The sequence below is a fragment of the Lycorma delicatula genome, chromosome 3 (assembly GCF_047948215.1).
Source record: "Lycorma delicatula isolate Av1 chromosome 3, ASM4794821v1, whole genome shotgun sequence".
In the NCBI taxonomy this organism is placed as follows: domain Eukaryota; kingdom Metazoa; phylum Arthropoda; class Insecta; order Hemiptera; family Fulgoridae; genus Lycorma; species Lycorma delicatula.
Genome location: NC_134457.1, coordinates 22,948,538 through 22,975,174, shown reverse-complemented (window position 1 = coordinate 22,975,174; position 26,637 = coordinate 22,948,538). Strand labels below are relative to the sequence as shown.

Genomic DNA, 26,637 nt, shown 5'->3' with positions numbered 1-26,637 from the left:
TTATCTAGTGTGATGGTGATTAAACTAAACAGCAACAGTAGAAAATCTTACTATTTACATTCAAGCATATCATCTTTATAATGGTATATGATTTTTATAAAAATTGTAATAAAGAAGACCGAAGTCTAGTCGTAATTAATAGTACAAATATTATACAGAAATATAACAGATTTCAAATTATAATTAAAGTAAAATATACTAAACATTTGCTACGCACATAAAAAAAATTAATTATGATTATTAGAATCAGGTTACCTCAGTTTCAGAAATTAAACTAAATACAAATTTTTAGCAATGATAATATTAAAAATACTGTAAAATAGACAACAGAATCAGCAGTAAATACATCAAATTATATGTAAAGGTGTAATATATATCTTTCTGACAATTTTTATTTTTAACTCATATTAGGATGCATGTAAGTAGTAATGTCAATGACATTACTTTACTGAGTATAAACATTCAATAAGAAAAGAAATCCTGGTTGATTAAGGATAAATAAAAGCGGCTATAAAAACTAAAACTTCATACATTTAATCAGTTTTCAAGAAAATGCTTGAAATTCATATCATGCAAATTGCAACAATTGTTATAAATAATTATTTTTTATTACAGTAAATTCTCCCTCTTATTTAGTTGACAAGTTTATTAACTGTACCCAAGGGAAAATTTTAATGTACAGTGGAGCACCAATTTTCCAGAAATTCAACTATTTTGACTGCTACATCTGCAATAGGCAATTAATTTTTAATTGACTTTTTTGCAATTCGTATAGGACAAAACATTAATCAAAACACAACACATTAATCGGTCGAGGATGAACTATAATGTAACAATGAAATGACTTGCATCCAGGGCTGTCACAAAAAAGCTCATGAATGTTTGTCTATCAATATGGATTGGTTGGAGTGACAAAAAGATTTAAATGATATGATCTTGCTACCCATTAATGAAGATGATCATTAAAAGCAGTTGCAGATTACTCTTCTTTTTTTTTTTTTTTGTTAAGAAAAAAGTTTGTTTTGATTATTGACTGTCATTAAGTTTTATTGTATTAAAATGTACAGTAATTTTTAACATTTTTTTGTTATTTTTAAGAAATGATATTTTTAATAACAAACTGTAACTTAACTCACTTTCTCTATAATATGTTTTTTCTTAATAATTTCTTAACGACGTTTAATAAAACATTAGGGTAAATTCTACAAGTTGGATTTTTTTATTGACGTATTACTAAATCCGTTTTTTATTTTAATGAAATAATTTATTTTTCTATATTTCAGAATATTGTAATGGTATGTCCAGTACGAAACCTTTTTTAATTTTCCAGTAATCTGGAGTCGGCCTTGCAAAAGTCAATCCGAATAATTGGCATTCCACTGTAATAATACAAAGAATAATTAAAAATTAACTATTTATCATAATAATAAAAAGAATACTGTTAGTATCAAGCACCAGTTACATCAGTAACAATAAAAACATTCACTGATTTACTTTGATGTGGTGTTTTAAATAATACTGTAAATTATTCTAAAAAATACAGGAAAAATATATATGCTTATATAAAAATAAAATTATTTTAGTGTTTTTTATTGTAATCATTTGACTATTTGCCATTTATGCACTACTACATAAACAGTACAGTACATCGAGTGCAATTTAAAAATAGATGACTATAAACAAGCGTAAAATTATCATAAGAAAGTTGATGAAATGTAATCCCACAATCAATAAAAAATACAAAATTAGATAAACTTAATAAGTATTTAATACAAATAGCTATTAAATACATTGTATTATAAATTGCCTGATATTAATAACTTTCATTCTTTGTATAATTTTTTGGCTTGTTGACTAATGATCAAAATTGGTCCTGCCAACACCAATTAAAAAAATTACTACAATATAACAAATGTGGCAAAGTTACGTAAAAAAAAAAAACATTAAATAGAAGATTTTATAATCTTACAAGACCAATAGTAATATCAAACAATTTATTTAAAATCATAACTACTATCACTTTTAAATGGCTAAAGTGTTTACAAAATAATAATAAAAAATTATAAAGTTGAAAACATTAGTTAAATTTCAAAAAAAATATCAAAATTTAAATGTCTGCACTATAAACTTTTCATAAAAAATCATTTTCTTTTTATTTAAGAAAAAAAACATAATAATTATCTTTAAATATATGTCCACAAATGATTCAAAAAGAAATCAACGAATATATAAATACATCAAAACCAAAAATACATTCATTGTAGGTATAAACTAAAGTTCACATCATTCAAGTCAATCACACTGATTACAAGAATTATTGACTAAATTTAAAATCACAGCTCAACTATCTGACTTCCAATTTTTTTTTTTAAATGTTTTATTTAATTGACAAAGAAACTGACAAACATACAAAAAAAAAAAAAATTGAAGGTTAATTACCATAATATTATATAGATAAGATAATTACAACCATTGGTTACAATAGCACGAAACAAGAAAGAAAAACAATATAAGAAAAAAAAGTAATAAAAATAATAACTGGTGGATCTATTTTTAAATTATTGATTGTTTATTACTGACAGGATCAGCCTCATTATTTGTCTGGTAACTTGTTGACACTTTGGTACATACAAGGCAAACTACGTCATATTTGGAAGGCTGAAACAGATAAATAATTAATTATACTTTACATTATCTATACAATACCAATAAAATTAGAGATTTATAATCAAAATTGTGCATTGTATTAATCCTTTCACACTGGCTTGTGTAACAATGAGTTTCATTGCAATCATTGCATACAAAATGTTATTGGAAGAAATTGAATAAATATGAAAGGAATTTGATTAATCATGTGTCTCCAGTAATTTTCATCCAAAACACTTGAAATAAAAGTATTAAAAAAAATACAAATTTACAAGTTACAGACAATAGTGTAGTAAAAATTTGAAACGAGTAGTTGATTCTTCAAACAAACCACATTATCAGAATGAATTTATCGTAGGTTACATAAATTATATATGTACTTGCCTAATAAAGCAAACATTTCTGTGAATTTGGCATGACTATAGCTATATGAAATTGAATTTGATAAAAGTAAATGGTTTGTACGTTTAGAATTATAATGCAATTTTTACAAAATAAAATTCAAAATAGGAATGTTGTTTACATATATTTAAAAAAAATCATACAAGGCACCACTTCAAAAAATAATAGAAAGATCATTTTCAGAAGATATTCAATTTTCCAACTAAATTTTTAGAAAATCAGACAGAAAACTTCAGGAGTAAATGCACTTCAAGCATTTTTCATACTGCATGCAAAATACTCAGCCACTTTGCTGAATATCTATCAAACAGGGTGAAATAAATTCCAATTTAAGTTTATTAAGAACTTAAAAATAAGAAAAGAAACAAACTTATAACTCAAATCAATTTATATGCTTTCTGCAAAATATTCTTGAGCCCAAAATACATTTCTGACTGTAATTGTGTTTGCTTTGTTTCAAATTTTTATTAATCAAAATATTAAACTACAGGAAAACAATAACTTTCTCATCAACATTTTCAGATGAAAATACAGGATATTAAAATTAATAAAAAATATTGTTTTTAAAACGTTTTTACAATGTTTCTACTGTTGGGTAAAGTTAACAAAAAACACACAGCTCGTATTTGCCAAAAGAAATTGGACTTTAATTGGAAATAAAACAAATGAACTTATGTTAAAATCATAACCTTAAAACATAAAAAGAAATTATGAAATTAACATGACTTAATGATACTTAAAATATCAACTGAATCAACATATGAACAATGATGTTAAATGAAAAAATACATGAATATACATTTTTTAAATACACAATGTAACAAAGCCTGAAAACAAGAGAACATAAAACACCTTATTTTCAACTATATACTTAGAAAAACAAAACATCAGTAAACATAGTCTGACTGGAAAACTATTACATTACTGACATATGCTGTAATATTAAAAAATTAGCAATGAACAGATGTCATTAACTTAGAAAAATAAATTACAATAATTTCAGTATAAAAAAGAGTTAATTACAATATAATCACATTAAAGTAAGTAATAATATAAATAGAGTTCATTTTGGTAAATAAGCATTCTTGAAAATATAAAATTACAAAGTCCTAAAACATAACTGCACATCCGGAGTAACTTGCTTTAGGTTAATTTACGAGAAGTATTATGAATACAGTTCATGAGTAGAAAAGGATTAATCTCGGCGATTAACAAGTTACAAGATTAAATTATAGAGTTAATTATCATGACAACAAATTGCAATAATAAAGCACGTAAAATTGGTTGCAGCTGAACAATGACACAACCTTATATAAGTCACCTGTTATGACTGTACTTAAGTGAGTAAATGGTTTTTTAAACTAAACTTGAAATTGAAACTTGAAAGGCATAAGGTATGATGAACTGAATGTTCCACAAATTTTAATGATAAAATAACTGTTTAACGTAATAAATAATGAAAATTGAACTTGCCTGTAGCACACAAATATTAGCAAGAGACGAACTCGTGAATGAAGGTAAATGAATACATACAGTAATCCTGGGCGTAGCCTGCAGTGGTGTATCAGGAATGCAGGGGTGAGACGTGGTTTAGAGGTTGAGCAGGACGTGGCGTCTCAAAAATGTAGCAACGAGTTTGGAGAGATTCTGCATCGATGAAAATGTAATCAGCAGCTCGAGAAGATTCGGTGTTGATAGAATTGGCAGTTTGTAGTGATTGAAACACTTTCCACAGAGACGTAATATAGAATTTGAAGAATAACTTAACGAAGAAACGAGGCAAAACAAAACATGGAGATCGGTGAAATTATGAGACACTGCCGAGTAGAGCTAGAGAATATTTCGACAGAGAAATACCGCAACGTTTATGCGGGTATGAATGCGATGAAAATATTATCACAAAGTTTGAGAGAGAATGGCCATAGGCGACTGTACAGGATAAATATTGGATCTACTCTGCCGAAAAAATGGCGTGAGTGAAGGAAGGGGAAACCACACCTAGGCAGACCTAAGAGAGTGTGTGTTGGCAACAAGAGTAGTGTCTTAGTGTTAGTATGAGAACGATTAGAGAAAACATGTGGAATTCGAGAACGAAGACATAACAAAAATAATTTACAAGCAAGCAGACCACTAAAGAATTACGTAAGGCTGATAAAATAAATTCTGAATACGCAAGATGAAGAAATGACATCAGGGCAGACAAAGAGAAATAGACTTCTAGGAACTAGAAGTCTATTTCCAATTTCAACCAATTTCAATATTGTCAATATTGAAATTGGTTGAGAATAAAAAACACTTAAGACTAATATATACATTAAGACCAAACAGCAGTAAATAATGCGAGATATGAAATACGTTGACACCAATATGATGATGCAATCAGCAAGACAAACTGGAGACTGAGAGAAATTGATATCAAAAACAAACCCAAACAACCTATTTTAAAATACATGTATGATAAGCCTTACAAAAAATGCGAAATAAATTACCAAGCCTGTAAACTACAAGACTCGACCATAACCTTGAATTCATTGGAATAAAACAACTTTACGCAAACGGCGTAAACAACTACTACTACTACTTTATTTTTAATATTTTGGTGTTTTTTGCTGCAAAAACTGACTATAAAAAAAAAATCCTTTATACCCTCAAATGAAACGGGCAAAGCTTACCAAAAGTTTAGAATAAATAAAACGTATGTAAAATATTTTGTGCAATTCATAAGATTCAATCTCAAGAAAATAGGGATGGAGTGACTCTTCTGGAGAGATAAACAGAATTAAAAAAAAGACCACAACTATATATATGTAAAGAATAGCAGCATTACTTTCAGATAAACAACTACATCACTAATAAAAATTAGTCAATAAAATAGAAAGGGTACTTACTAGGAAAAGGTTTTGCAATATGACTTATGATTTTTCAAATTAATTTTCAGTTTACATCATACATTTCTCTATCCTTCAAAGACACCCTACCACATTTCATCGGAGATCTGGGCACACGTATCATACCTAGCCCCCCCACCCCACAATAAGTAGATCATCATTGCTCGTAACATGCCTTCTCTCTTTCAATCTTTCTTCATCTGGGAGAACAGAAGTCACATGGAGGAAGGATGGTCTAACAGTTTATTCCAGCGCTGGCAAAATATTCAGAGCTTTGGAGAGTTGTGCTGGAGTATAATCATGGTGAAGAAACCATGTAGCTGTCTTTGAGTTTGAGCACATCTTCTTGAGAGCTTCAACAACTTCAGGCAGGCATTCATCATTATACCACTACCCTATAATTAGCCTTCTTGGTTTCTAATACAACTTGTTCTACTCTTATATAAAAAATACGGCCACCATTCTCTTCTTCGCTGATCTGGATTTTTGAACAGCCTTGGGTTTCCATCTTTGAATACCCACAGTTTGTTCTGAGCCTTGATCAGGATGTCACCTGTCGTAATACTGTTCACTTAGGGGGACTTCCCACTTTCAAACTTTTTCAGCATTTCACAGAACCATAAAACATAACATACCACTTCATCGTCGGTAAAGTTATTTGGAACCTGAAGGGTACAAAAGCTTTCTAACTTAAAGGTGATCTCATTGAATAGCATGAACTGCTGGTGCATTAATTCCTAAAGACATCTCTTTTTGGCCTGTCTGTCTCGAGCATTTTTTCTTCTGCAGCGTTTCCCTCAATCAAAGACGAAGATGGCCTTGGAGAGCATCCTCAAGGCCAAAACCTTTTCTTTCAAACTCTCTGTACCACCAAAACATTGTTGTATGATGAGGACAATCTTCTCCAAGCAAAGGAGTCATTAATTTTAATCAGATCAACACTTAACTGACATGCAAAAGTGCCCAATATTCAGTTTTCCATCATATCACTACCTATTTTCACTAACACAACTAAAAATATAATGACACTGAGAAACTGACTAGAGCGGCTATTGTGCAGGTTGAGGGACCTGCCTAAAACTTGCTACCTACACACCACCTGTACCTATGATGATCCATTCTGTCGTATTGCAAAACTTTCCTAGTGTCCTTTGTATAATTTTTGAAAATAATTCAAATACTGATTCTTCTGATGTTTATATTTTTTTTTTTTGGAAATATGGTCTTTCTTAATTTGTTTTTAAAAAATACAAAATAAGATTCACAAACGGTATGAATTTCTTGAAAACTCTGATAGAAAAATTAAAAAATGTTAATTTCTTAATCTTACAAATATCTGTTTCAACAACAATCTGTCATAAAATTTCAATTTTTTAACTTTATTAATCAATATTTTTTTGAATTTTGGTTACAATTAATCTAATAAATTAATCAATAAATTAAATTAATTTTTGACTCAATTTCACAAAAAATCGGTAAACTAATATTAATCTTTCAACTAACACAATCTTTCCATTCTTTTTTTTAAGGTTAAACAACCAGATGGGCCTACCCAAATCTCCCCACATAAAAATTGCAATTGGTGAATAACCTTTTTCTAACTCAGAAGGTCAGAGAAATGGGTGAAGGTGGTGAGAGCATTATCTGCCAAGGCCTTTAGCATTTTTCAGTCTAATCAACCCTTTGATACAAGGGCTCTTTTTAGATTACATATAATTTTTTTAAGGGGAAATTCATGTATAATTACATATAATTAATTTTCACATATAATTTTTTTTATGGGGAATTCAAGAGGTTTCTGAATTTTCATATCTCCTTTGTGAAAGTAATAGGTAAATATGATTGTTTACCCAACTTATTTTTGCAAAGAAGAACCAGAAACAATGATGGGATTCAGTCTAAGCAATCCTCAAGTCACCCTTACCGCTCTTACTGTACAAATCTTATACGGAGAAAAGAATTCTAAATTTAATTTGTAAAAACTCATGCTATGTATAACAACAGTCTACAATTATAAAAGTATATATTAAAAATATATACATATCCCCTAAGGAAAAACATGGTCATCCCATTTTTAAAATATTAAAAAATTCAGCTAAAGCAGTCAGTCTTACTTTACAAAAAGCTAACAATAGACACTGGAAAATTTTTTAGGCATTTACTATTCACAGCACAATTTAAAAAAAAATTCAACAAGAATAAGAAAATATCAAAAAATTGTTTTCATCCAGATATAGAGCATATTAAGAAAATTTCCAAACCTTTCCAAGCAAAATACAATGTCTAAAAATAATTAAACCCTTCAGAAATGGGTTAACCAGGTTAGAAATATTTAAATAAGCACATCCAAATAATTACATTATTTATACAGTACAGGTAACAAAATAACTATTTTAAGAATACCTCAGAATCCAAAAACATATATGAAGGCAGTTTTACTTTGTTTATTATTATCAAGCACATTCATTATTATATTTTGGGGATGAAGACATCTTCTTCCTGAAAAAAAAATAAAGACCAAAAAAATTTATTAACATTAATCAACTAATTATAAAGTACGGCAAAATTATTAAGTTAACATAGAAAGGGAACAGTAAACAGCATGAAGATATGCCATTTACAAGTACAGAATTAACACTTGCTATTGCCACTTTGTTCCAGTACTAAATTTTTTACAATTCCAGTTCAACTGAAACATTTTTTATCATTTTTATACTTGCATTTAATTTTAACACAGCGGCATATAACTTTTCAGTACTTAATCAAGAAAACTTTGTAATAACTGTTACTTTAACAATGTTTATAAATATATAATGATCAAAAAAAGCATTCTGAAAAATACCAACATATATTTATAAAACTTCATATAATTTAAAGGAAAATAAAATCTTTAACTTAATAATTTTAGATGAAGCAGTACTTCATCCACATCATCTGAGCTGTCACAGCAGTCATAAAGCAAAGAATGTTAATAATATCACTCTGCTCAGTTTTTAAGCATAAGTTCATCGTTTAGAACTGAAAAAATTAACTTGGTAGAAAAAATAATTAATTTTTTCCTTACCTTTTCTTACGTGCAGAAAGTGATTCCTGACCACTATCAGAATCACTGTCAGAGTTGCTATCAGAATCACTCGATTCACTAGAACTGGAACTAGAACAAGTAGAACTGTCACTAGCAATCCCAGTCGATTGATTAATATCTACTTGATCGGCAAGACTGGCTATTTCTGGAACTTTTAACTGAAAACAAAGACATAAAATTTAATTAAGAATACAATGTTTTGTTAGATTCCATAAACAGATGAAATAGACATTCATAACTAAGGTATAAACTATTCCTGAAAATATTTATAATAACTATCAATAACAGGTTCTATACACATTATGAAAACTGAGAACTGAGGTAGCTTCCCACATCCTTCACAGAGCAAAATATATTAGTTTAAGTTTGTGATCCAAAGTCACCCAAGTATAAGCAATTCAGTCCTATAAGTAATACCCTCAGTGTTCACCATAGGGCTGGTTGTGAAGCAAACATCATTCCCAGAGAAAGCAATTCTAATTATACCTCTTCTACCATTGGTGTTCATATGTGTCACATTAATAAGAAGAAAGACAGGAATAAGTACTGTAAAGCAACAAATTAATATCACACTCTGATGAAAAATAATGCAATTTATACACACTCCCTTTTTAAAAATTTAGAAATCTGAGCATACAATAGCGTACTGAGTAATAACAATTTTATTAATATGGTCGGTGCCATGGGGAAATTATCATACTCTTCAAAAACCCAACTTGTGCATTTTTATTATTTTGATTTAATTATGAAATAACCTACATTTACAAATGAAGGATAACATATTTTACATTTTTAGTAATAATTTTTCAAAAACACCTCTTTAGTTCTTTGAATGACAACATTAGTTATAGGACAAGTGGACACCTCTGTGGCGCTGGCCTTGTTGAGATAATAAAAAATACTTACATGAATTGGTTTTTTGGTGTTGGTTTGTCTATATTGATCAAATTTTGTATTTATTTTGTTGATTTTTTAACAAATTATTTTACAAGGGAAATAGGCCTAAAATTAAGACATCAAAAACAAATGTTTTTCAGTTTTGTTTATTACAGATAAATCTAATGATTAGAGACCAGATTACATGCAACATAAAAAGTTTGAAATATGCATGCTGATATGCATGAAAAGTGACAAAATATGCAACTTTAAATAATAAAAAAATAGTAATTTTTAGTTTATTATTTTAAAATCAGCATACAATTAGTAATTAGTTGAATAAAATATCGATAAATTCAATAATTAACAATTATTTAAAATTTTGTTACTTTTGTAAACGTAACCAATCGGGTACTCTTCCAAATGTTTGGTAGTAAGATTGTATCTTCGATCACTCAAAATATTTTTATAAGTGGAAAGGATCGCTCCACATCCACTGAAGTAACTGGACAGTATTTGAATTTGGATGCTATGTTAGCACTTATTGTTATCGGCTAATGTTCACTCACCCCATTAATAAAACTATCAATTTGATACAAAGGTTCAAAGCCTGGGTTATTGTTCAAAATGTTTTCAAATTTTTTTTTAATCTTACACAGGAATACCTTTGACAATGTGAAGTTCATTTGGCAGATTTTATTCATTAACTGAGTAGATTCAGTCAACGCCAAAGTCTGAGTTTCAAGTCGCAAGTATGTGGGAAGAATACTTGCTAATCACATTTTTAAACTAAAATCGTTAAACGCTTCCTTGAACTGACAAACTGCTACATTCTCTGCACTATCAAACTCATTTACTACACCTTTACGAAATGTTCATTGTAAAACAGCACAGCTTCAATCCACATTCCCCATCGAGTTACCACTGGTTCGGGATGTAAAGGAACATTTGGCAGTTTTTCTTTATAGGCCTTATTGCAAGCCTTACAAAACACTTTCTTTGTTGATGAAACCAGTTTATTTACATTCCCAAACGTGGATCGTACTTCTTCAGCGAGTCGATGTACTCTGTGAGCAAAGCACGTCATATGAATCAGATTCAGATAAAATACTTGGAGAGCTCTGGTTGTCTTGATCATATAGGAAGCAGCATTTGAGAGAAATATAAAGAAATTTTTTTTAATACTCTCATTCATAAATCTGGCAATCGTAGAATGATTTGTCTTTTCAAGGTGTTTGCAGGCCACCAAACAGGAGGAGAGGGCTCTAGTTTTAATGCACCGACAATTAAATTCGCAATATAATGGCCACAAGTTTCGTCAGCTGAAATCCAAATAATGCTATCCTTGAGTTCATTGTGTATTTTCTCCAGTACACGCAGGTAAATTGTCGGTATATAATTTTTATGCAATGTTGATTCATCTGGTATATTCAAGCAATATTTTCGCAGAAAATCTTTGAAGGTAGGATTTGTAAGTTTGTGAAAAGGAATATTACTTGTAAGCAATGCTTCACATAAATCCATGCTAAAGTGGGTTTTTTGTTTACCTTTGGAAGTGAAATTGCTGCTACTTGCCGCTGTTACAACTTGTTGTCATGGGCCTTTCTTTTGCAATCCTGCGATATGAAGACTTGTCTTGACATGCAGGTCTATTTGAAACTTTTTGTGCACAAAATATTTTTCTCGCAAAGTCGACATTTGTTGTATGTAAATGTTTCAGGACAGTCAGCTATCCACGAAGACACTTTTTTTTCAGGAAGCATGGTACACATTAAACTTCACAAAAACAAATAAAAAATTAAACCGAAATAAAAATAAAAATTAAACCGCATCAACAATAAAATGCATAATTTAATTGCCTAGTGGGAGGAGTGCTGCAATAGGCATGCACGATGCAGAATGGTATCGTCTGTCCTTGTGTTGCATTGAGTCTGTGTTTTACTTGGCCTCAGAATAATTTTATCCTATGCTTAATAATTATAATTTTAAGTGCGCTTTAAGAACCGTGTGGCTAATAGGTTTGGCTGGCTACAACTTAAGATTTCATTTAATTTAACTAGGTATCCTATCAAAAAATATTGTAAATATAGCAAAAATAATCATCACTGGATTTTAAGGAAAATATGCAATAACTGGTGAGAATGGGCTTAATATGCAATTGCATACAAATGCATATAATCCAGTCTCTACTAATGATTATGTAAGCAGATACAACAGCATGAAAATTAGTAATAAATATTAACAGTAATATAACTGAATTATCAGCAATAACATTGAAAAAATTTAGTTAGTGTAAACTAATTATACATATATCCAAAAATTCAAACTAAAACAAAAACAAGAGATTACACAAACAAAACATATTTAAAAAAATTAAAATGTCATGAATGAAATAGGCTTACTTAGTACTTTATGCTTAAAATCTGATGCACATAATGTAGAAACTTTTTTTTTTAATTTTCATATCTAAAAATATTAAAAATAAAGTTTAAGCCTAACACTATTATGTGATATGGTTCATAACATTCAAAACACAAACCAGGAAGAACAGAAAATATCTTACAATAGTATATTGTATCTTTCTGCTTGCTATTTTTAGCACATTGACGGGATTTTTTCCAAAGTGTGCGACCTTGTTTTTCACTACCTTCACATTTTCTAATGAAATGATTTCCTTGAACAATTGGAACAGGCACTATTTCCGCCCTAGATGAACTTTCAGGTAACAATTCCTCTGTTACAGCCAATCGAAGATCATGAAAAGGAATTTTTGTATTTTTGTACTTGCAGTAAAGTTTGAAAGAATTTATTAACATCATCACAATAATAAGAAAGCCTAGTTTTTTTATACCAGCATATTGTTTTTCAAGCACTGGGATAATACAATAACACCTGATCTTGATGATCTATGCCCGACATATATTTATTATACATTGCTATAGACTTCAGTGTCATTTTCTTTTTACCTCTTTTATTTTCGGTCTCTATAAGTTCGTTTCTGAATTCAGCGGATAAGAACTTGACATCTCTTTTGTCTCGCCACTTACCAATTCCTACCCCTTCTGAATACTGGCATATAGATTTTTTATTTTATACAAAGTCAGTTAAAACTTATCTTATTTTAGGATTCTGACTGAAATGAAGGTATCAAAAATTGTCATGTATCTATTCTCCATATAAAGTAAAAGACTAAGAAATATTTGCTACTCTTCCCTCTTTAGTTCTTTCCAAGATAATATAGATGAATTTGGAAATTTTGATTTGTTGGACTTTGAAATTTCATTTTTTTAAATTATTAGTATATAAGTTTATCTCCTTTAAAATAAGATCAAAAAAATGATCATCTGCAATTAGACTAAAAGAATCTATAGACCTGCCTTCATTCAATATGTTCTGAGGTATACCAGAATTTCCATTAAAGTCGATTTTTTTTAAGGCAGGTGATTTGTTAGTCCACGTAATTTTTGGTTTTTCTTTTGACTGCTTTTTATTTTTATTTACTTCAGGATGAACAGCATCATTATTATTATTATTATTATTATTATTATCACTAGTAAGTTCTTCAGGATTTGTATGTTCAACATCATTAATAATACTGATAATATTATCAACAGTCATATCTTTCATTTCATCATCGCTAACCCCACAACAATAATCAGAATCATCCCCATCAAAATCACTGTCACTACTACCACACTCTACAGTCGCTCTTAGTTCATCATCTGTCATAAATTTTTGTGCTGATAAATGTGTTCTCTTCAGTTGTGAAGGAATCGCAGTTTGAACATCAGCCATACTCACAGAATAAGAAAAAAATTTGGACCAAGTACAAATTCACGTTCTGTATAAACCCAAGTAACACGCCATGAAAAGAAACAAAGCTTAACTGTATAACCAAATGACTACAACTGCTGTAAACATAGCTTTGCACAGAGTAACTCTACGGTGCTACCAAGCAGCAAAATGGTAGCCAGTCAGCCACCTTAAGAGGCGCTGAACATGTTAAATATAGGGTACGTCAGTAAAGCAGGAAAGTTTAAAATCTCGATTATTTTTTTGACGTTTTAGGTGAGGATGCTAAACTTGATTTATTTTTGGTGATTTAATGTCATTTAGCAACATGGAACAATGGTCTGGTGTATCTCATTCTTTCTGTGTTAAAATGATGACTCTGCAACAACTGTAGAAAGGTTATTCCCCAATCAGTTCAACATTCTGTTTCTTGAATAGATACAGTCTTTCACGCGATTAATTTATAAGTTTAAAGGTTGAGAAAAACGGATCCACATTAAATTTAAAACATAAAAAAGAGCAAAAACTGTTAGAACACCAGAAAGCATTGATAGAATTTGAACTCCCACAACACAAAGTCCAACACATTCTGAAATAAGCATCCATTAGCACTGAATATCAGTGAACCACTGATCCATAGAATCTTATACAAGGACTTTTTCAACCCCTATTCAATTCAAATTGTTCAGGAATTAAAAGATGTTGATTTGATTTCTCTCATGAATTTTTGTCAAGAAATGTTACAACACTTAGTAATGAAAATTTAATCCATCATGTTTGTCAAATGAAGCTCATTTTCACCTGAACAGCTACATAAATAAGCAAAGTAGTCGATATTGTAGTGCTGAAAACCTAATTTAATTACATGAGAGACAGTTGCATAATCCGAAGGTCACAGTAAGGTGTGCACTTTCATCATCTGGCATTTTTGGTCTATTCTTTTTTCAAGACTATTGAGGAAATGCTATAAATGTTACTGCAGCATGGTTACAACATTTTTGAGGCAATAATTAGTTAGATTTCCATAAATTAAATGATTCCAAAGCAAGACAAGTCATACTGCTTATGTATCTATTACTGCTTTAAGGGATCTCTTTCTGAACCACATCACATCCAAAAACGGGTAAAATTATTTGGCCAGCTAAATCTCCTGATTTTTTTTTCTTTGCACATAAATTTTTTCTTTGGGGTTTGCTAAAGAGCAAGGTGTATGCCGTGTATGTCAAGCAACCGTAAACATTAGCAGAACTAAAATAAAAAAATTGAAGACGTTATAAGCATTACAGTGGCTATTCTAAGGCAAGTATGGAAGATTTTCAATAAAGACTACGAGAGTGTATAGATCGTAATTTCCCCATTCGCAGCATTATTTTTAAAAAAATAAAATGGGATGTCTTATTTAACAGAAAACTATAGAAACATTAATCTTAAAATAAAAAGTTACTTAAATACAGGAATTGTAAATATTTTCCCGCTACATTGATGTACCCTGTAGTATTTAAATAAGTGGTATTAGTGAAATAGAATTTAACAATTAAAAATTATACAAAATACAGTCAATATCCTTTATCATAAGAGCTGACTGCAGGTCAAGAAGCAGATGCTGTACAAAACGGATGAACTAAATTCTTATAATTATTAATTTAAATCTGTGAACTGCTTGGGAACTTAATATCGATCAGTTTGCATATAGTTTTCATACTATGCACATTATTTGTAAAAAGTAGTTTTAGTTTAATTTTAAAGTCAGGTTCATAGGCAGCTAGAAAGAACTAATAAACATTTTACAAATTAAATTTTAATATTTATAAACTGCATGACAAAATGGTACACAGCCCAGAACAAATAATGGAATTTTCTTTACTTTTTTAGTAAGAAAAAAAAATTTAAATAACCTAATCAATAGGTCACAGCTCTATTTCAACATAATTTTACAGAAAATGAAGAAATACTAGGGTCAACATGGAATTAAATTAATTTTGCTTTGTCAATGAAACCTGGTATCATTTGGATAATGGACAATATATAAGTAGTTGCAATCACAGGTAGAGGTAAAGGATAATCACTCTGAACAGTCTATCTCAGAAGATATGGATAGTTTACAATCTTGTTCAGGTCAACTTTTCATGTTTAAAAAAAATTCATTTAATCCCACTCCAAAAAAAAAACCTTATCCAATTTATCATACTCTTGCAAATAAAATTTTGGGACTAAAGCAGATTTTATGAGGAGTTGTAGGCCTCATTGAGACTTTTTGTATTGACTTCTGTTTGACTTTAAGTCAAAATAACAGCGAAATGGTAGCACATGCTCCAATCTGTGCTCCATATGATCAGGAAGTAGAGATCTAGAGAATTCTACAGATACAAAAAAAGAGAGCCCAAATGAAAAAAATCTCTTGAATTCGAGCTCAGTAAGGCGGTTACTAGAAGATACAAGCATGATGGCACAGAAGAAAGCAGGGCAGCAGCTAACCGATGACACTCGTCCAAGGAATGAATGGAGATAAGGAAATGGAAGAGAAGAGAGAGGGGATAATAAATTACCTATCATTAGGGTAATTGCCCAGGATCCTGGAACTACAAAAAGAAATAGTACAAATATGGCAGAACTACCCTGCAATAAAACTCAAGTTACCTTCACTTATTACAGTTTGCTACACGAATATAAATTGGAAATAAGCCTTTATACAATAACAGATTAGACAGTGTCAGTGTCAGATAGAACCTACCTATTCATAAACTACACCTGTATTCAATATTTCATCATTCTATACACAAAATATAATTATTAGTTTTATTTATTTATAAGTGTTAAATAATGATTTACAGCTATGTCTGATCTAACTAACTCATTATAATTTTCAATACAAACGAACTGAAGTATAAAGTAACAGAAACATAAACATAATAAAGAAAATTACTTTAAGCCTACGGTGCCATTTGTGTGAAAGTTTTGGTCGGCCTCTAACAGTTTTATGCCATACAACAGGAAAGTTTGTGCGGCTGCAGAAATTCTGTGTTACTGCTATTGTCACATCTAAGTTAAGAACAACATGCCACCATCCACCAGGTACAAATACAGTCTCTCCAGGTTTTTGTAGAATTTCAACCTAGATTAAAAAACAAAATGATATCACAATATTAATAATCTCTTTTTTGTTTTAAAATTTATTTTGAATACAAATTCTGCGAATATGGGAGTAAAATTTAATTAAAATAAACTTAAATATTTTAATACAATTATAAATATTAATGTTTTATTATCATACTACATTTAATATAAAATCAAAGTATTACTTCAGCCGATAAAATCTTATGAAAAATCTAATCTGGTCTGAATATCAGCTTGCACCTTCCCATGTACTTATTCACATTTAACATATTTAAGTTAATTGTCCATTAAGACAAGACAAGAAGAAAAGACAAGATAATTTTTACATTATCTATGTATTGAAGTGAAAAAAGCAAAGTCAAGTCCTAATGGGACAGGCAATCCAAGCATGCAATCTGAAAGCATAAGAAACGATTGTGTAAAATATTCTCTAACAAGTAGTGGTTTAGAAGTTCACCCGTTAACCTCTGAAAGTGTGTAAAAGTTGAAAATAAAAATTTCAGTTTTTTGCTTCTCCTATTTATTAACTATTTAGATGAAGAATATTAACAGAACAAAGTGAATCCTCAAATTTCTTTTGCTTTGCCCCTTCTAGCATTGCTTTAATGGCTTATTAACAGAAACGTTTTCATGGTGGAAAAAATTCTATTCCAGAAAAGGGAAGACACTTTTAAACAAGAAATACAACACAAAATGCTGTTTATCAAACTGTTCTACAAGGGTATGTTACAATACCATTACACCTACTTCTTTGCAGTCTGTTTTATTTTGTTTTTTTTTGTTTTTTTATTATGCATGTCTCAGTCTTCACATTATTACAACCACTGTATTTTGAAACAATCATAAAGTATCTTAAAGTTTCACTATATTGATATATTTAAAAAAAAAAAGAAGATAACTAGCAATTTATTTCTAAATACATTATTAATAAAGTTAGTCTAGCGCTTCATCAATGATTCTATTCATAGCAAAACAAAACCCATGGGAATTTTTGGAAGTAATAATCCAAGAACATGAAGATAGCAGGATTGCTTATATAAAAGATTTAATCAAAAAGTAACGAAAATTTTTAATTTTCTCCAATTTTAATGTTCTTGAGATCTCCTTCAAAATAGCCCCCTGTGATATTATACACTTACGCCAACAGCTTTCAGTTTGAAAAATACTGGCAAAACATCTCTTTGGGTATTGCCTTTATTTCATTTTGTTCAAAAACATTTGTCTCTAGTGTCCTTTTAAATTTGGGAAATAAGAAAAAGTCACAGGGAGTCATGACCAGAGATTAGAGTAGTTCCGGCATCACAACGATGTTACGTTTCACCAAGAACTCTTGGATAAGTAAAGTGGTGTCCACCGATGCATTGTTGTGTTGTCTCTACAAAGTTTGGGTCATTTTCTTCAAATTTCCTCACACAAATTTAATAAAACTTCTAAGTAGTAGTCCTTGTTGACTGTACAATTTGTGGTAAGAGTTCTTAATGAACAATTTAATTGTAGTTGAAGAGAACGATAAGAAGGACTTTCACATTTGACCGGGACTTTCCTTTTTTTTTTAGTATTGACTTCTCAGAAAACTTCCATTGAGCCTTTGACTCTACATCGTAGCCATTCACCTATGTTTTGTTATCAGTTATGACGCATTTGAGTAAGTCTGGGTTGTCAGTGACACCAGTAAGCACTTGTTCAGCTATGGTTACACGATGCTGTTTTTGTTGAAAATTTAGCAATTTCAGAATAAATTTGGCTGTGGCCTGTTTCATGTTCAAAATATTAGTAAAAATTGCTTTGCATGAGCCATATGAACTCTGATTTATTTGGCAACCTCTCCAATGGTGATTATGCGAATAGCAAGCACAATCTCTTTTAATTTTTTTATAATTTTCATCAGTGACTGATGTGCTAGGACGCCCAACCTCGCTTGGTGATGTATTTTTGATTTTGAGTATTGGTATTTTTTTAATTCTATTTCTTTTCATTATGTTTTTTATACTCTGATATTTTTGACGATAGTTATATTTTATTGGTTTCTTTTTTGGCTTTGTTTACTAAAAGAGCCCAGTTTCCCATTTATTTTTGACTATCTGCTGCTGTAGCAGCTCCTACTCCTGTTTCTTCTTTAGTTCATTTTTGATGTCTTTTCAGCCTTCCAAAAGCATTGTACCACTTATAAACTCATAGCTGTGGCAGAGTATTGTCACCAAAGGCCATCTATAACATTTTAAATGCTTCACTGCACTTATTTGTCTTTAATAGAAAATTTCAGACCGCTTCACTGATATTTTGCTACACAAAAAATTGCCAAACACAAACTAAGTGTTGCAGCTGGCTGAAAATTAACATGTACATCACTGACAGTACTACCAATATATAGAAAAAGATCAACTGAACTGACACAAAGTGTGCAATTAAAAAATTCTCATTACTTTTTGATAAGATCTAATACAGACACTAACTTAAAAAATGATTACTAACAACTTCACCTAAAAAAAAGTGAAATAAATCTGTTACTTTTATTTGATCATACATGACGGTGTATGACATTGCAGTACCAGATGGTAACTGTAGTCACAGGTACAGAAACTTAAATTAAAATCTAAGAAAATTGAAAGTATAATATATTTAACAAAAGTATATAAAACCAACATAAATTACTTACAGGCTTGCAGTCTTGAGGCCATGTGGGAAGTTGGGTACGAGGATAAATTATGCTAAACCATGTTATTGCTTCATCTCGTTGTTTTCCACCATCAGTTGAGCTAACTTTAATAAGTTCCTTTGGAGTATGAGTAGGAAACAAGCACCACCTACAACAAAAATAAATATTATCTCCAAGGTTAACAGAGAGTAATCCCAGAGGGTAATATTTGTTGGCCTCCGTGGCACAAATGGTAGTGTCTTGGCCTTTTATCTGGAGGTCCCAGGTTCAAATCCCAGTCAGATGGTATTTTCACATACACTACAAATCATTCATTCATCCTCTGAAGCAATACCTAATAGTGGTCCCAGAGGTTAAACAAAAAAAAGAACAAGAAGAGGAGGAGGAGGAGGCTAATATAAAAATATAACAACATAATGTCTTTAAATTTACTTTTCTTCATACTCTCTAACTATAAATTAGAATTAATGACAGATCATACAAATAACAATAATAATAAATACATATTTTATAAAAAGTCAAGTAAAATAGTATGAATACTATTTAACAATAACTAGTAAGTATTATATAAAAAAAATAATAATTATCAGTACTACTTTCTTACTAATAGATAATTTATTCAATGTTTTGCTATTTGATAAATTTCAGATACAAAATCTACCAGATTCACAACATTACAAATGAGAAATTTATTGAGTAATGTCTAAAATTTGTCAATTGTGAAAATGTTTTCTAGTAATACAATAATTAGATTTTGCTTAAATTCTTTTGTCTGTATTTCTGCAAACTCTGCTGCTCTTATCAGTTGGTAAATCCAAGTAGTAAACCAACGATGCGGCAAATTAAATAAATACTCATATGAATTTGACAATACTAGTTCAACAATATCATTTCATGAGAAGCACATCACTAAAAATATCTTTCAATAAGATACTATTCTATCATTAATCTATATATTATAAAATATCTGTTATTTTCAAACATGTTACGTAAATTAATTCTATTATATATAATTTGATTTATTCCATTTTCATACATAGAAACTTTATTATCATACACTTTTTAAACTGTTTTAACACTGGACGTAATTTTATTATTACGAGATAAGCAAGTTACAGTTAATTAATCATCATTTCAACTAAAAAAATTTATTGTGCACTATACATCACTTAATAGTGATGTTAGTGCACAATAAAGATTAAAGTATCAACCTAATCCATACATGAAGTAAAAGTGATTTCACTACTCTATAATACACTCTCACTACTACACGCAAAAAGAATTATTTTGGTCTTCACCCAGATAAATGATTCTTTATTTTGTTGAATCATATTTTATAATATTATCATTAAAGAGATAGATACATAAATATAAAAACTAAACAAGATACAAAAGAAATAAAATTATACAGCAGCATCAGTTTAGAAAGCTGTTTTAAATGAGTTAACATGAACAAAGTAACTTTAAGGCTGTTCTTTTTAATGCTATTTAGAATATCAAATATTATATAATAAAGCAATATTAGCACACACTGCTTTAGGATGTAAAAGGGTCAACCAAATACAAACTAGACTCTTTGTTTTCAAGGCTCGTACTCAAGGTCCATACTCGTGTATGAACGTGACTGGACTGATGCAAAGGAATATTGACGGTGAAGATGTGGAAAGGGATGAATATTCCAGCCGCCTCGACATTCACATCTCTCTGGTGAGTAATGTAAACAGGTAATGAAATTTCAGAAAATTTTATTTAGGGTTTTTTTGATGCCCTCAAACCCTTCAGAATTTTGACCCAAGTCTACGACTGGGCCGACAAACTTAAAGGAGGGCGTGAAGCTGTAAAAAATGAGAATTAAAAAACATATGTGTACAAGGACAAGTGTCATGGACAACATCTGATCAGTCCATGAGCCAATTAAAGACAATTAGCACCTTACTGTAAATTAAATTGCTTCAGAGTAGGTATAGGCCATGAAAGTGATGAAAAAGTACCTATTCCATTATCACAGTCAGTTGAAAAAGTCCTCACAACAGTTCTTTGGAACTAGAAAGCATATATTTTGTCAATGTTCTCCTCAAACATCACATTGTGAATGCTGCACACTACTGCCAACTCTTGGACAGACTTGATATAAATTAAGTATACACAACTTAGAAAACAGATGTAAAAATCCAAAAATTTTTTATATATTATGACATAATATAATCAATAATATATTTTTATAAATAATTCAGTGTTTATTTATTTAAATATAAAAATTTCACTAGATGTAAATTTTATAATGTCTATTTACACTTAAAAACATTAATTTTTACATATACTTTTTATTTTTATTATCTAAAATAACACTATAACAAGAAATGATATATTGATAGTTAAAGAAATGATTACCAGTGTAAACAGAACTACGAGGGTCATTCAATAATTAAACGGACAAATATTTTTAGTGAAGGAAATGCTTAATGCAGGCAATTGAAACTTTTGTACTTGTTAGTTGGTAAGCTTGTGAAGAGTGTTAGTCAACTGTTCGATTAATATTTACGTAAACAAAACCTCTAAAGTCTTAGTTACGATGGCGTATCCACTTGAAGAAAGTACTTTTGAAGAACAGCATACTGTGATCTGATTTTTACTTTCAAAAAGTGTACAACTGTCAGATGAATAAACAATACAGCAGTAGTTGCATGAACCGTGTGAGTTTTTACACATGGGTGGAAAAGTTTAAAGGTGGCTGCAAAAACATGACCAATGAGCATTACTCTGGAGTCCAGCAATGGTGTCAACCTGGCATTAGTTTCTGGAATTAATTCACTTATCCAAAAAGACAGACAACTTAACAGTTGAACAAGTTGTTGAAAAATGTTGAATATGTGTTGGCACAACTCATTCCATCATTCAAAACTAACAGAACTAATGTAAGACTTGTGCAAGGTGGGTTCCCAGAGAGCTTACCCATTCATAGCAGCCAAGAGATTTTTCATTTACACTGAACTCAAAAATCGTTTCAATAATGAAGGTGATGTATTTTTGGACAGGATTTTAACTCATGATTAAACTTGGATACATCATTTTGAGTCGGAGTCCCAGTGTCAAACCATGCAGTGTAAACATCTTGAATCAACTGTTCATAAGAAATTCAAAATGCAACCACTGGCTGGTAAGGTTATGTTACCTATCTTTTCGAGTGCCCATGGTCTGATTTTCTGTGATTATTTGGAGAAGCAACGCACTATCAACAGCTATACTACTCAACCATGATTGAGAACAAAGTCAAGCCTGCAATGAAGAGGAAAAGATGTCCAGGATGGCAGAAGAAAGACGTGCTTCTTCTTTAAGACAACGCTCGACCTCATATGGCACAACTAACCCTAGAAACTTTAGTCAAAGTGGGTTCGGAGCTACTACATCATTCTCCAGGGTGTTTATTAGCCCTGACTTTGACCCTTTCAGATTTTTATCTGTTTGGTCTGATGAAAGCAGCTTTGCATGGCATCTAGTTCAACGACAACGAAGAGGTAAAAGAATTATTTGCTGAGGGGATAAGAAGATTCGTAAAAAGATGGGACAAGTGCAGAGAAATTGGTGATGATTAGGGGTGGAAAAGTAGACAAAAAAGTTGTATTTATTTAATAAACCATTTTTATTGTACAGCTATTTGTCTGTTTAATTATTGAATGACCATTCCTTATATAGCAATGAATGAATGAATGTAATGATTTTATCTTTTATTAAAACAGTACAGACTATAACAGCAATGCACTGGATAAAAATAATGACAAGATCATTAACAGAAACAAAGAGTATTATAAAGCATTCAAGCAGAAAAGTGATAAATAAACTATAACAAACTTACTCACCGTTTATGACCAGATATAAGTGCATTCCAAGCACTGGTTCCTAATGGATCAATATGTATTCCGGTACCAGATCGAGCTGGACCCATAACAAACCAACGATATGGCGGTCGACGTTCTTCACCGGCATATTGAAATAAATCATCCCTAAAGTAAATAGGTATAGTATAATCTTCAAGCAATTTCTTTCTTCTAGGATGCTGAAAATGAATAACATCAAATACATTTTCAACAAGTATAAAAAACTGATAGTTATACAAAATACAAATCTAGTAAAAAATGTCTCTGCATTAATTGACCACCTTTTTAATGAAAACACTTTCTTACATATATTTTCATTTCTTGTAATTAATTTTAAAAAAATATTTCATGAATACCTAAACAATCATGTTCAAGTTTATGACTTTAAAATGCAGGCACAAGGGTTAATGTCAGAAAGAAAAGAATGGTTTAGCTATCATTTTTATGTTACATTTCAAATGTCACATTGATAGCAACATGTTTAATCAACCACAATTTAAGAGAGATAAGCTAAAAGGTTTTAAAATTCATTACAAAACTATAAACAGGGTTTGGCCATTTTTATTCATGATAATGTTTCCTAACAAATTATGTTGATGGCGCACTGATTACCTACAGATACTGTCAATGAACTGTTGGTCATGTCACATAAATTTTTTTATCACTTTAAATTATAAAATACTTATGATGCTATAAATAACTTTTCTTGTGCTACCCAAGGTCTTTGCCCGGGTGCCTTCATACAAGCCAATTCCTTCCTCAGCAGCTTCCCTCATAGATGATTTTATCCTCGACACTTTTCCTCTGCTGGTTCATTTTCCCTTTTATCTTGAATAATTGTCATCATTTCACTCACTTTTACTCTCCATATGCCCTCTATATTCCATTTCTTAACCTTCATAGTAGTTTGAATTTGTAATATTTTCATATTCATCATTAAGAGACTTTGATCACTTCCTATGTCAGCTCCTGGAAGCCCACTTGCCTTCTTAACAGCATTCCCATATCTATTTTAAATAAAAAAATTATCTATCTGAAAGCGAGATCAATCTGTTGGACTTGTCCAAGTAGATCTTCTTCATTTCTAATTCTTAAAAAATGTATTCATAATGAACAAATCCTTCTCTTGGTAAAATTCAACCAACCTGTCTCCTCTTTCATTCCATGTTCCCAATCCGAACCTGCCCACTGTCTTTGCATCTTTGTGCCTTCTTTCACCACTGGGTTCAAGTATCCCAAAATGATACTTTACAGGACTCCTGTTCATTTTCTGATAACTCCTCAATGTTATTGTACTTTTTTTGTCTTCAGTCATTTGACTGGTTTGATGCAGCTCTCCAAGATTCCCTATCTAGTGCTAGTCGTTTCATTTCAGTATACTTCGTACATCCTACATCCCTAACAATTTGTTTTACATATTCCAAATGTTGCCTGCCTGCACAAGTTTTTCCTTCTACCTGTCCCACCAATATTATTCCAGGATGCTTTAATATGTGGCCTATATGTCTGTCTCTTCTTTTAACCATATTTTTCCAAATGTTTCTTTCTTCAATGATTTGCTGCAACACCTCTTCAATTGTCACTTTATCTACCCATCTGATTTTTAACATTCTCCTATAGCACCACATTCAAAAGCTTCTAATCTTTTTTTCTCAGGTACTTTGATCGTACAAGTTTCACTTCCACATAAAGCTACGCTCCAAACATATACTTTCAAAAATCTTTTCCTGATGTTTAAATTAATTTTTGATGTAAACAAATTATATTTCTGACTGAAGCCGCGTTTCACCTGTGCTATTCTGCATTTTATATCACTCCTGCTTCATTCATCTTTAGTTAATTCTACTTCCCAAATAACAAAATTCTTCTACCTCCATAATATTTTCTCTTCCTATTTTTACATGCAGTGGTCCATCTTCGTTATTTCTACTACATTTCATTATTTTCGTTTTGTTCTTGTTTATTTTCATGCGGTAGTTCTTGTGTAGGACTTCATCCATGCCGTTAATTGTTCCTTCTAAATCTTTTTTACTCTCGGCTAGAATTACTATATCATAGCATCTTTATCTTTTCATCTTGTACTGTTCCTGCGGATCTAATTTGTTCTTAAACATCATTAACTGCTAGTTCTATGTAAAGATTAAAAAGTAACCAGAATAGGAACATCCTTGTCACACTCCCTTCTTATTACGGTTTCTTTCTTATACTCTTCAATTATTACTATTGCTGTTTGGTTCCTGTAAATGTTAAAAATCATTCTTCTATCTCTGTATTTGAACCCTAATTTTTTTATAATGCCAAACATTTTTCTTCCAGTCCACGTTATCAAATGCCTTTTAGAGGTCTGTAAATGCAAAGTATATTGGTTTGTTTTTCTTTAATCTTCCTTTTACTATTAATCTGAGCCCTAAAATTGCTCCCCTTGTCACTATACTTTTCCTGAAACCAAATTGTTCTTCTAATGAAGTGTTAGAAGAACAATTTGGTTTGAGAGTAGAGTTTGAGAACAAGAATTGAGAGTAGAGTGGAAGAAGTTTCCACTCTACTCTCAATTCTTCTGTACAGAACTCTAGTTTTTTTTATGCATGGATAGTTAAGCTAATTGTTCTGTATTCCTCACATTTATCTGATCCTGCTTTCTTTGGTATCATGACTATAACACTCTTTTTGAAGTCTGACGGAACTTCCCCTTTTTCATAAATATTACACACCAGTTTGTATAATCTATAAATTGCTTCCTCACCTGCACTGTGCAATAATTCGACAGGTATTCCGTCTATTCCAGGAGCCTTCCTGCCATTCAAATCTTGTAACGGTCTCTTAAATTCACATTTAAGTATTGTTCTCCCCTTTCATCCTCTATAACAGCATTTTCTAATTGATTTCCTCCGTATAACTCTTCAATATATTCCACCCACCTCTCACCTTGCCTTTCATATTATAAATCGGTGTACCATCTTTGTTTAACACATTATTAGATTTTAATTTATGTACCCCAAAATTTTTCTTAACTTTCCTATATGCTCCATCTATTTTACCAACATTCATTTCTCTTTCCACTTTTGAACACTTTTCGTTTGCTAGTTTGCACTTCTTGTTTATAGTATTTCTTAATTGTCTATAGTTCCTTTTACTTTCTTCATCACTAGCATTCTTATACTTTCTATGTTCATCCAACATCTGCAATATATCATCTGAAATTCAAGGTTTTCTACCAGTTCTCTTTGTTCCACCTAAGTTCACTTCTACTGATTTAAGAATTTCCTTTTTAACATTCTCCGATTCTTCTTTTACATTTTCTAC

The 26,637-nt window shown here is 30.6% G+C and overlaps 1 protein-coding gene across 1 annotated transcript in view; it reads right to left on the bottom strand.

Moving 5' to 3' along the window:
* Positions 1 to 513: 513 nt before the first annotated feature.
* Positions 514 to 26,637, bottom strand: part of JMJD6 (Bifunctional arginine demethylase and lysyl-hydroxylase PSR) — a 46,162-nt gene continuing 20,038 nt past the window's right edge. Inside the window, exons 4-9 of the mRNA XM_075359535.1 lie at positions 23,317 to 23,513; positions 19,460 to 19,607; positions 16,613 to 16,801; positions 9,001 to 9,179; positions 8,340 to 8,435; positions 514 to 2,658 (exon numbers count right to left, since the gene is read on the bottom strand). Coding sequence (XP_075215650.1) covers positions 8,390 to 8,435; positions 9,001 to 9,179; positions 16,613 to 16,801; positions 19,460 to 19,607; positions 23,317 to 23,513 — 759 coding nt within the window. The 3' untranslated portion in view covers positions 514 to 2,658; positions 8,340 to 8,389. The remainder of the gene's footprint in view (positions 2,659 to 8,339; positions 8,436 to 9,000; positions 9,180 to 16,612; positions 16,802 to 19,459; positions 19,608 to 23,316; positions 23,514 to 26,637) is intronic.